This window comes from Elephas maximus, chromosome 1, assembly GCF_024166365.1.
Source record: "Elephas maximus indicus isolate mEleMax1 chromosome 1, mEleMax1 primary haplotype, whole genome shotgun sequence".
Classification (NCBI taxonomy): domain Eukaryota; kingdom Metazoa; phylum Chordata; class Mammalia; order Proboscidea; family Elephantidae; genus Elephas; species Elephas maximus.
Window position 1 is genome coordinate 56870266 of NC_064819.1, and position 12026 is coordinate 56882291.

Genomic DNA, 12026 nt, shown 5'->3' on the forward strand with positions numbered 1-12026 from the left:
AACCAGAGGCAGGAAGAGGGAAAAAGGCCAGAGGAGATGGAGGAGGTGAAATCAAACTTGCACTCTGCATTTCACTCCAGAAAACAGCTCAAGATTATAATTACCCACCTTGTTTTACAGCTCAGAATAAAAGTGACGTTGCACCAAACCCTACCCAAGCTGCCGTCACGATTAGAAAGTACTCCACACCTTCGAGAGCCGAGGAGACATGAGAATAATTTTAAATGCAAATTAAATTGAAGGGGTAGCAGAGAGAACACATAAAAGACAGTAAAACAAAACCTTTCAATTTTCTTAAATTAGCATTCTAATGTGTTCTAAAGAGCGGTTCCACTCAGATCTCTACTTAGGGGTTGCATTTCATCACAATATAAAATAGGCAAATCCATCAGTTCCCTCCACTCGGTACTCCTGAATCGAGATTGAAGGGAAAATTAAAAGCCATTCATTTGGGCTTGCGGCTTCGGCGGCGTTGCACAGCTTTATTCTATGCTCCACGGTGTCCTGTTGAAAGGGGTCAACAAGCGCTGGTGAGTATCTAACTTCAGGGCCCCTCCCTTCATCCACCTTTCCGGCTATCTTTCCTTTACTGGGGGCAGGCAGTCTGCCAAAAGATCTATATGCTATACTGCATCTTTCAAATCCCTGGGAAATTTCAGACAGCTTTTTAAGCTTCTTCCACTGACTGATTCACAGAAGGAAAGAGAGTTATTTTCAGCCTAGCTACCGGTGGCCGATCTGTGTATTAATTAAAACAGGAGAAGGTTTAACATATGCTGGCTAGGAGGGCCCTTTCCCACAGTCTCCTTGTCTCTGTCACCTTTAACATGCTCTCGGATCAGAACGGAGACCCCCTCCCAACAATTTCTAGACAACTGTCCCATCAGGTTAACTGTTTGATCACTGAATATTCTATTCTGTTGCAATTCAAACTGGGACTTGGGACTATAAAAATAAATTATTAGACCATAAATCTGTTTTTTTTTTCTTTTTGATGACTATTTTTTTATGACACTTCTCTGCATAAGAGATGGAGGATGGGGAGCAGATCTGCGAGGTGGTTACATGTACATGTAGATGTTGATGGTTTTCTGGCAAAGTTTTACGTGGGAAGCTGGTAATTTTCTTCCTTCACAGAGGAGAGTGAGAGAGGCTGAGGTTGGCGTCACCTTCCGTTGCCAAGGTAACGCGCTCTGGTCATTTTATCTGATAAAGGCAGTCCAGCGGACAAAATGCATTATTCACGACAGCTCTAATCAAACAATCAAAATTGTTTATTTTCACCGGGAATATTTAGTGAGATCAAAGACCTTCTGGCTGACTCTGCTGTTGCTTTTACTACTAACTACTAGTCCTTGGTTTTGTTTTTTGTTTTTTTGTTTTTTGCAGTAAGTATAATTTGCTGTTGGGTTTCCTCTGGGCATTTGAAAAGTTTCCTCTTACTAGACTCAGTTTCTTAGATTCAAATGTGTATGGTTAGAAAGAGAAACGAATCTGATCAGCCTTCTAAGCTTGATTTTAATGACTTTGTGTTGTAATTCTTTCCTGTAACATCCTGTAAAACTCCAGATACTTCATCTGTACCACAGATGCTCGAAAGTAAAAACCCAACAGGCTGAGTGTTTTGTGATGAAGCATATTGGCTTCCTGATAGGCTGGTGCATGCTGATATTACAGGGATCATGGAAATTCGGGAATAATTGCTGCTACTCTCCAAAACGCAATCCTTTCTCAAAAGCAGCCTGCGTCAGGTACAGGCAGATGACTACCCTGTAGCAATCTGCAAAATGTGCAGGAGGAAATAGCTGGGAAAAAAGGAATTTCTTTTTCCCATTTCTCAGCACAGATGCCAGCATGTGTCATAAACGCAGGCTTAGATGAGAGGAGGCTCTAATCCCCAGGAGTTTCTCACAGGGTGGGAGGAATCTGCAACTCCCCGGACCAACTGAAGGTCAGTCTTCAGAACGGCTGGTACTTACTGATGCCCTTGAGCTGACAGACCTTTTGAAAGTAATAGCATATGAATTTCACACTCTGTTTTCCTGTCCATGTACAGCAAGGAAGGATTGGTATGTTATCTCTCTTTAGCCTGGATCAGCTTCTTTTTTCTGGGTAGAATGTATTACTCTTAATGAATGCTGGTTAAAAGTTGCATTTTCTAATAGTCGGAAAGCTCTGTTGAGGGGTGGCTTTAGAATTGGAAATGTTGCCCAAATAAATGGGAGAGTCTCGTTCCGAAATTTTTAAGTGTATTTGTATATGGGGCTTTAAAAATCTAATTTACAATCTAAAATCTTCTTTTAGGTGTCAAAGTGAACATTTTCTCACAAAACTCTGTGCTTGGATCATCAAGGATGGATTACCCCAAAATGGATTATTTTCTGAATGTCGAGTCTGCTCATAGACTCTTGGATGTTGAGTCGGCTCAAAGATTCTTCTACAGTCAAGGAGCTCAAGGTAACATACAGGGAGAAAGATAGGAGATGCCTCTCCTTTGCATGTTGGTTTTATATTCACAGTACAGCGTGGGGTCTAGCAGTTTAAGCTCTGCTCCAAAGTTCAACAAATGGGACTTCTAAGTTGATAGCCTCTACCAAACCGTTACTGGAATTGAGGCAGCCATATAATAGAATGAATAAATTCAAACTTCTTGGCTATGGCTTTAAAACAACAACAACATAAGCAATTTTGGGTGCAAATGCCCCCCAGACAGCGGTGTAGAAACTGATCCCCCCTCTCTTTGTGCCCAAAGCTTATGCCTCAAAGGAATCAGGAATGCTTTCCCCCAGGAAAGGGTTGAATTTGCAGCCACTTGATAAAATCGAGGGCACCCTGACCTAGCAGATTAGGGGCTCCTGAGATCAGTGTGGAGCCTCTATCACTGCCTTAGGCATTTTAGATGAATTCAGTAACTGCGCTAGAGAGTAAACGGTGCCCACAGGGACCCGGGGCGGGGGGTAGGGGGGAGCAGCAAGGAAAGCACTGTCATGAAGCGCAGCAGACATGTGCATTTTTATTACATATCTCAAAATGGTCAATTAGCCTCCAGTTTGCTTGCTGGCACAGCAATTAAGACTTTGGCTGCTAACTGAAAAAGGTCAGCAGTTCAAATCCACCAGCCCCTCCTTGGAAACCCTATGGAGCAGTTCTACTCTGTCCTATAGGGTCGCTATGAGTCGGAATCGACTCAATGGCAGTGGGTTTTTGCTTGCTGTTGTGTTCGAGGGTGCGTTTAGAATGTTTTGCTACCACATTAGACCAAGAAAAGAAGCTGGAGTGATTTATGGGTACTCCTGACAGGAAGGAGATTTTTTTTTTTTTTTTACATACTTTCTCTTTTCCATGGAATATTTAGGGTATTTAATCAAAGCCAGCTGATGACGGTCATGTCCCAAGGGGTACACTGAGGATGAGGACGATGTCTCTATTTTTAAATAGAAAAGTAGGTGAATTCTTGGAAGTCACAAATGAGAGCTGAAAAAAAAACATGCTCTTTGTGTAGCCCCGGTGTGTCTCCTTGTTAGATGGTGATTGGCACACAGGTGCTGGTAATATGCTGCCTGGCATTCTCGAGGGGTCTCGAACTGGCTTCGCCTTGCTCTCAAGTCCGTTTCTCCTGGTAACCTCAAGGGCTTGCATGCTGCCTCCTCCTCGGCTCCCATTCTTCAGTGCATGGTCAGGTTTTCTTAAAGCCAAGAAGCGTTGGGAATTACCCAGTGTGTGCTTGGGTCAGGTCAGTACCCTCATCAGCTGAGCATAAATCAGCAGATGTGGTTCAGTAGCTCATTCTCCTCACCCCTCTGGGTGTATGTTGTTAGCACTGGCACTTCTAGCTATGTAAAGAGACATAAAAATGTTTCCGAAGTAGGAGAAGGGGGGCGACTGGCCAGAGCCTACTCTAGATCTGCAAGTATGCCCAGAAATCAGTTGCAAATTGAGTTGATTGTGACTCACGGTGACCCCCTGCACATTAGGGGTAAAACTATGCTCCATAAGGTTTTCAATGCCTGATTTTTTGGAAGTGGACCAACAAACCTCTCTTCTGAGGTGCCTCTAGGTGGACTCAAACTTCCAGCCTTTTGGTTAGCAGATGAGTGTGCTAACCATCTGTACCACCCAGGGACTCATGCAAACAACATGCTACTAATGCATGTAGAAGAGAGGCTGAAAGGGAAAGGGTGTCAAGCCCATCATCAGCCTGGTGGTTAAAGGTTCTTGCCTCTTGTGCTTTCAATTCGAATGAGATAATATGGTCTGTGGGGGTGTCCTCCACTTGCATGGAGAAGGAGAGAAGCAGTGAATTATCATTTGATAATTTCCATTTGTCTTGCAGTAGGGTAGGTTTAAGCCTTTAAGAAGGCTGTGGGCTCTGGGTTTATACAGAAGGAAAGCAGGCAGGGTGTGGGAGGCTCAGAGGACTCCAGGCAGCTTGGTGCTTGCCAGCAGATGGGGCTGGGGGTGGAGTGGTCAGAATTGTCACCATCAGTGACGGTGGCTTAGACATCAGACCTGGAGCGATGAGAATAGCCCTGGAGGTGGTAGCATAAACTACTGCTGCCTGGTACCAGGTTCATTTTAGGGTAAAGCAGAATGATGTTCCAATCCAAGAATCCTGGATTTCCAGAAGGGGTGGGGGCTGCCTAAATATCATCTAGGTCAGAGTTTCAAACCCCCCGCCCCCAGACTTCCTGAATCAGAAATCCAGGTGTGAGGTCTTGCAGTTTGCATTGCACACAGGAGTTCTCATGATTGTTGTTGGTTTGTTGTTAGTTGCTGTTGGGCCAGCTCCAACTCATGGCAACGTGATGTCTAACAGATAGGAAACAACCTGTGGATCACAACAGAATATTGCCATTGATTGTTCCATAGCCAAAATCGGGATAGGCCTCAATGTTTAAGAACCATTCCATCCAGTTCAGCGTCCCTCCGTCCATCCAGAACAGGAATATTTTGCTCGGCATTGGAGGCAGGACAACACAGTGGTTATAGACCCTGGGGCCTGACTGTCTAGGTTCAAATCCTGGGTCTGCCACTGTGAACTTGGGAAAATATACCTCTTTGATCTTCAACTCCCTCTTTTCTGCAAAATGGAAACAAAAATACTTCCTAAGTCACAAATTGCTATGAGTATTAACAAGGTGATATTTTAAAGTGCTTAAAACAGTGTCTGTCACATAAAAACCCCATTATGGCTGAGTCTATTACAACTCATAGTGACCCTATAGGGCAGAGTAGAACTGCCACGTAGGGTTTCCAAGGAGTGGCTGGTGGATTTGTACTGTCTGCACCCTCAGGGCTCCATAAACCCATTGCTGTCAAATTGATTCCGACTCATAGCTACCCTATAGGGCAGAGTAGAACTGCTCCATAGGCCTTCCAAGGAACAGCTAGTGGATTCAAACTGCTGACCTTTTGGTTAGCAGCCTCAGCTCTTAACCAAGGTGCCACCAAGGCTCCAGGGCTCCATAGGGAACACTGTATATATAGGCAAATCAATAAAGCAGGCATCCTTGACAAATGGCCATCCCTCCTTCCATTTGAGATTTCATATAGAAGTCATCACTTTGCAAACAAGAACTGTGATCTAATAGGAATTTAACCTCTTATTTCTAGCAACAACAAAAATTAATTAAAAAAAAATGATGATTCTCTTCAGGCCCCATCAAAACCTAACTCACTTTTCAGTTGTCCCTTTTCACTGTCATGCAGATATTTCTACAGACTGACCCAGTATTCTTACAGATGTAAATACTTATAAAGGGGAAAACAAGTAAATTGGAGTTTTGCTCTCTCATTTTCCACATCTCCCTCCCCAATGTCAATTTTTCAAATTCATAAACTTCTTGGAAACCAGCACCTTCTATATTAACTATGAGGAAAATACTTATCCAATACAATGATTCCAGGATTATAATGTTTTTTGACCCCATCATAGGTGTCCCTCCCCATTGGAAAGTGGCAAAATGCCTACCCCTTTATGTACAGGTAGTTTTTAGCTACTTAAAACAAGAGGACTCAAGGAGTGTGAAAAGAAGGAAAAGAAAGGAAAAAAAAAAAAAAAAAAAAAACAGGCTTTCATGGGACAGATTCCTCTGGGAGCTGTGGGGGATTTTCAAAGGTCAGTCATCTGTTCTGTTGAACAAAGCTGCCGATTTCCTCCCATCTTTGTTTTTCCTTGGTCTGACCCCATGGTGGGGACCATGAGCTGCCAGCCACTCCAGGGATTCAGCTTTAGAAAGCATGATACATTGCAGAGAGCAGAAAAAATGCCCAGGTCATCCTGTTCATCTTCCTGGCCAGGAGGGATGCTCTCCTGATTATACCTGAGTGTTTTGTCCACAATAAACCCTACTAACCCAAGGAGAGTTCTGTGAAGATCCTCTTTAATTCAAAAGGCTGGAGATACACTTAGGTTCAAACGTCGGTCCTCTTGACATCTCGTAATTGGAGTTCATCCACCTTTCAGGCTTCTGACAATGATATGCCACACACTCAGCTCTAGACTCTGTAACTTTTTAAACTGTGTTTTAGGTGAAAGTACACACAGCAAATTTGGTTTCCATTTAACAATTTTTATACAACTTGTTCCATGACATTGATTACAGTTTTCTGAACTTGTCAACATTCTCATTGTTTCCATTCTGTTTGTTCTGTTTCCATTAATCTAGCTTCCCTGCCTCTCCTTAGCTTCTTATCTTTGATTTAGGGTAGATGTTGACCATTTGGTCTCATGTAGTTGATTATTTAAGGGAGCACAGTATTCATGGTGATATTGTTTATTTTATAAGCCAATCCATTGTTTGGATGAAAGGTGACCGTCAGTAGTGGCTTCAGTCCCAAGTTCAAAGGGCATCTTAGGAAGATAGTCTCAGGGGTACCTCTAGTCTCTATCGGTCCAGCAAGTCTGGCCATTTTTAGGATTTTGAGAAAAATGTAGAACAAAACTCATTATTTATCATTATTTATCTTGGACAAGTTATGCAAACTTCACCCATATTGGGTTTTGCCTTTCCCATCACCAAAAATAACAAGTGTCAATTATCTAAACACTTGCCAGCCTCTGTAACTTTATATTGAATTGAGAGGGGAGTCCTATTATAAAATCACAAAATTAGCCCTTGGGCATGTTCAGGTTGAGATGGACATCGCAGATCAGAGATTCTCTTGGGTCTTTCCCTAAATCAAATGAAGTAGAATCTATCAGGACCAGCCCCAGGCTCCAGTGCTATCTTTTAAATAAGCCACTGGGTTTTTTGGAGGAATACTGAAGTCTGAGTACCGCTGTCATGGGTCATGTAATCACTTGCTACTCAGGACGTGGGCAGGGACCAAAAATGCCAGCCTCGCCTGGCAGCTTGCTCACTAACACCAGTTACCGTGGAGTCGATTCTGATTCATGGCAACAGTTTGGTAGAACTGTGCTCCACAGGGTTGTCAATGGCTGATTTTTCCGAAGTAGATCACCAGGCCTTCTTTCGGGGTGCCTCTGGGTGGACTTGAACCTCCAACCTTTCTATTAGCAGCCAAGCATTAACCGTTAACCCATTGCATTACCCAGGGACTCTAGGAGCTTATCAGAGATACAAAATCTCAGGCCCTACCTCAAAACTAAAGAATTAGAATCTGAATTTTAACAAGATCCCCAGATATTTATATTAAAGTTTAGAAGGAATGATTTAGTCCAGTGCACGCTAGAAATACCTGGGGAGCTTTTAAGACCCTCCTCCTGTCCCCCCAGGCTCAGGTCTCACTGCAGCCTTCCAGCTGATTCTGACTCAGAGACCCTACAGGACAGAGTAGAACTGCAGCATAGGGCTTCCAAGGAGTGGCTAGTGGATTCCAACTACCGACCTTTTGGTTAGCAGCTGAATGCTTAATCACTGCACCATCAGGGTCCCAAACCAATTAAACCAATTTCTGGGGTGAGCTCCCACATGGAAATTTTTAACTGCCCTAGGCTATTCAAACGTGCAGCCAGGGCTAGGGACTACTGACCTCTCATTTTACAGAAAAGGAGATTTGAGCACATCATACAGCTATTCTTGCCTGAATGTTTTTCTCTAGCTTGGTCTTCCTCCTTAAATAAAACCAAACCATTGGAAGGGCTGCAACTTTGTATATTTGCAGTATTCACTACCCCTCAAAGAAACCTTGGGAACTAGGAATTATTATTCTCGTTTTGCAGATTAGAAAACTGGACGTTGCTGAGGTGAACCATCTTGAAAGAGGCTGTACATTTAGATAGCAGCAGAGTCAGGATTTGAATTCACGTCCGTCCAGCTCCAAAAAAAGCCCCAGCTATTTTAAGTGCCTTTTGCTGCTTTCTGGGCAGAGGCAGGATCCTTCTCAACTGGCACATTGATACAGTCAACCCTGCTGGCCAGTGAAGGTAGCCTTAGTGGCCACATCCCACTTCCAGAGAAGAGGAAGCTTAGGCTCAGAGTATTTCAGCCACACACCCAGATCACACAGCTTATAACCACAGCCTGGAGACTAGACCCCAATCTCTTGCCTACCATACTTTTTCCATTTTCCACTGCACTAGGTTTCTTTTCTCAAAGACCATCAGTATCCTTAGACATTTAAAATTACCTTCAAAGGAGAAAATACATTAAAAGGCAGCCAATTGACGAAAGTCACTAGGCAATCAAATTTATGACTCCTGCTCACAATTTCCCCTCTCTTATCATTTTAAATAACTCTTGGCATTTAAGCCAGGCACTGCAGTCATCATTACGTGATCCTAACGCACCTTTTCTGTCGTCTACATTGTCTTGTTCGACAAAGAGAAATGCTACTTTTGACAACTGATGAATGCCACAGTGAGCAGCGGAGTTTCTTCAAGCTGTACTTGGAACTAGATGGCGATTCATCTACAATTCCTCTTACCTAATCCCCCCACCACCACCCCTCCACAACAACCATCTCCCACTCTTTGAAATCTACCCAGGCAGCTGACTTTTGCTTCTTTAGCTTTGAATTGAAGTTAAATGTACTCTAAACCTCTGAGATTTCTCTACATGGCCCCAAGAGACGATGAAATTTTGGTAGCACTCATTTAATTGCAAAATAGTCACAACAGCCACCAGCTGAGAATGGGCTGTTTTCTTTCCTGTGCTTAATGCAAGACCCAGCAGCCCAAACGTCACCTCCTCTGTGCAGCCTCACCTGATTGTTCCAGGCCTTTCTCCCGTAGCCTTTTGCTCATGTATCATAGTAATTGTCACATTGTATCATTCTGCCTTCACCACTTACTAGAATGCATGATCTCAGATAAATGGCTTCACCTCTGAAAGCCTCTGGTTTCTCATCAAAACAGGTGTGCCATTAGCTCTGAATCCATAAGGGCTCCTGAGAAGTGAATCAGGCATGCCCATAAAGTGTTTAGTATATATCTGTTATTACTGGTTAGGTATTGATTCTATTGTTTTATTATTACTTAGCTGTCTGTTCCCTACCTCCGTCATGGCACTCTCTTTGAATACTGTTTTCTTGTCCCTTGGTGGTGCAAATGGTTAAGCGCTCAGCTGCTTACCCAAAGGTTGGCACCGAGGAAGAAAGGTATGGTGATCTACTTCTGAAAGATCACAGCCTTGAAAACCCCAGGAGCACAGTTCTACCCCGATACACAAGGGTCACCACGAGGCAAAGTTGACCTTACGGCAACTGGTTTTTTTGTTTGCTTAGTGTCATATTTGGTAAAAAAAAAAAAAAAAAAAAAAAGAAACATTAAAAAAATACTTATTAAATGCCTCTATTGAACTGAAGGAATAAAAATACTTCAATTTGCACTACAAAGAGATAGTTGAGATTCAGGAAAGAGGACTTTTGAAGATTTGGAAAATAGAACCTCCTAAGGCCTTTAAAGAATTTTTTTTTTTAAGGCCTTTAAAGAATTAAAGACTTTCGTTGAAAATGAAGTGTCTGTACAATGCTCAAATACATGGAGATGTGGAAAATGGAAGAAAACCATTAACTCTGCTGTACCAAAAAAACCCAAACCCATTCCCATCCAGTCGATTTCCACTCATAGCGACCCTATAGGACACAGTACAATGGACCTTAGGGTTTCCAAGGAGCAGTTGGTGGATTCGAACTGCCGGCCTTTTGGTTAGCAGCCAAATGCTTAACCACTACGCCACCAGGGCTCCTGCTATAGCTTCTGTAAAACAGAAGAAATTAAAAAATCAAAAACGAAGTAGAGCAGGAGGGATTTCAGTGTACCATTGAAGGGAATGAGTCTTTTAGGATAGATTTCAGGGGTCCCTGAATAGTAAATACCAAATAAGAAGGGCTTAAGTCCCTGGGTGGTGCAAATGGTTTGCACGTAACCACTAACCAAAATGTTGGTGGTTCTAATCCACCCAGCAGCAGGGCAGAAGAAAGTCCTGGCAATCTACTTCCATAAGATTGTAGCCATTGAAAACCCTATGGAGCACAGCTCCACTTTGAAACCCTTGGAGTTGCCATGAGTCAGAATCCATTCAACGGCAATGAGTTTGGTTTTCAGCAAGAAGGAGTTTTGAATATAAAATAGTTTGAGATTTCTGAGGTTTTATTCTGTCTGAAAGTAGAATTATGGAATACGTGACCGCTAGACATTTACTGTGATCAGAGCTTGACTGAGATCATTTCAAAAGCTGCTCTGAGCTGCACCTTAATTAGGACGCTTTTTCTTCTTTGGGCCCTTATTGTCTAGTTTTTTGGGGCTGATTAATTCCTAAACCATCTACCGTTCACACTCCTGCTTCCGGCCAGATGCAACAGAAGGCTTTAGAAACCCACCTAACCACTCCCTGGGAACAAGTACTTTGGGAACCACTAGAATCCTGGTGGTGCAGTGGTAAGGTGGCTCAGGCTGCTAACCAAAAGTTTGGCAGTTGGAATCTACCAGCCACCCCTTGGAAACCTTTGGGGCAGTTCTACTCTGTCCTATAGGGTCACTATGAGTCAGAATCAACTCAAAGGCAACGGATTAATGGGTTAGCTCTTCTAGGGGTCATGCTCAGCCAGTACCACGTGGTCTCCTTCTCCCAGGCCTGACCCTGAGGCAGTACTGTCATGGCCATAGGTGTGGCTCAGATCTATACCTGCAGGTACAATTTGCTCCATGTAGACTGAGGCAGGAACAGTAACTGCCAAGGAACCTGATCCCCATACAGTGCATAGTAGCCAACTGGATTATAGCCTTCTCCATTCACCAATCTAATGTCCTCCCACCTCCCTCTCAGAGTACTGCCTTCCTGGGACCAGCACACCAAAACTGGCAACATCTCTTCTGTCCCCTCATGGGGAGGGTCTCTATTTTTGTTGGCCCATTATTCAAGTAATTTACATGTGACCACATTATTTCCCAGACCCTTATCTCTGAGAAGTGCTTCAAATGACATTTCTTTTTCCAGTTTCCAGCCTCATTGGTATGGTACCCAGGCCATCATCCTGAACAACTACTTGTTTCTTGGTTTTTTTCTCTCCAGCGTTAGCCAGGAAGCTGCACTGTGTGCTCCCCTCACGGATGACAAGCTAATTATGAAGCAGACCCTCCTAACCTCCCACATGCTTCATTTTAGACCTTTAATCGCTGACACTCAGGCTCTGCAAACCTGTGTTTAATGCAGGGAACACTGTGGGTGAAGGAAAGAAGGAAGGCTTATCAAGAGGAAAAACACTGTGGAGAGAGTCAGGCGACCCTTTCCACAGATAGGTACAACCTAACCCTCCATTTCTCTAATGTGCTTTTGGGACAGGAACATCCTCTGAGCACCAAATAGCATTCTTGGTGACTACAATTTACCTTAACTCAGCCTTCTGACGTCGTTTGTTCCTCTGCCTCCAGCAATTGCAATTTGGGACTCTTGAGTGGGACATGATGGAGAGAAGAGGGAGATGATAGGATGACAGAGAGGAAGAAAATGACACAGAGATGCAATGAAGTAATTCTAATAAGTTAATAACTCCTACTCACACATGGAAACTCTGGTGGCGTAGTGGTTAAGAGTTCAGCTGCTAACCAAAAGGTCAGCAGT

General features: G+C 43.4%; 1 protein-coding gene across 2 annotated transcripts in view; it reads left to right on the top strand.

Annotated features, from left to right (window-relative positions):
* The first annotated feature begins 2331 nt into the window (after positions 1-2331).
* The window catches only part of PHACTR1 (phosphatase and actin regulator 1), a 697605-nt gene continuing 687910 nt past the window's right edge, over positions 2332-12026 (top strand). The window contains exon 1 of one of the 2 annotated variants that reach the window (XM_049883909.1): positions 2332-2457. In XM_049883909.1, the coding sequence (XP_049739866.1) occupies positions 2355-2457 (103 nt within the window). In that variant the 5' untranslated portion in view covers positions 2332-2354. The remainder of the gene's footprint in view (positions 2458-12026) is intronic. The other variant, XM_049883923.1, reaches the window with a different exon arrangement.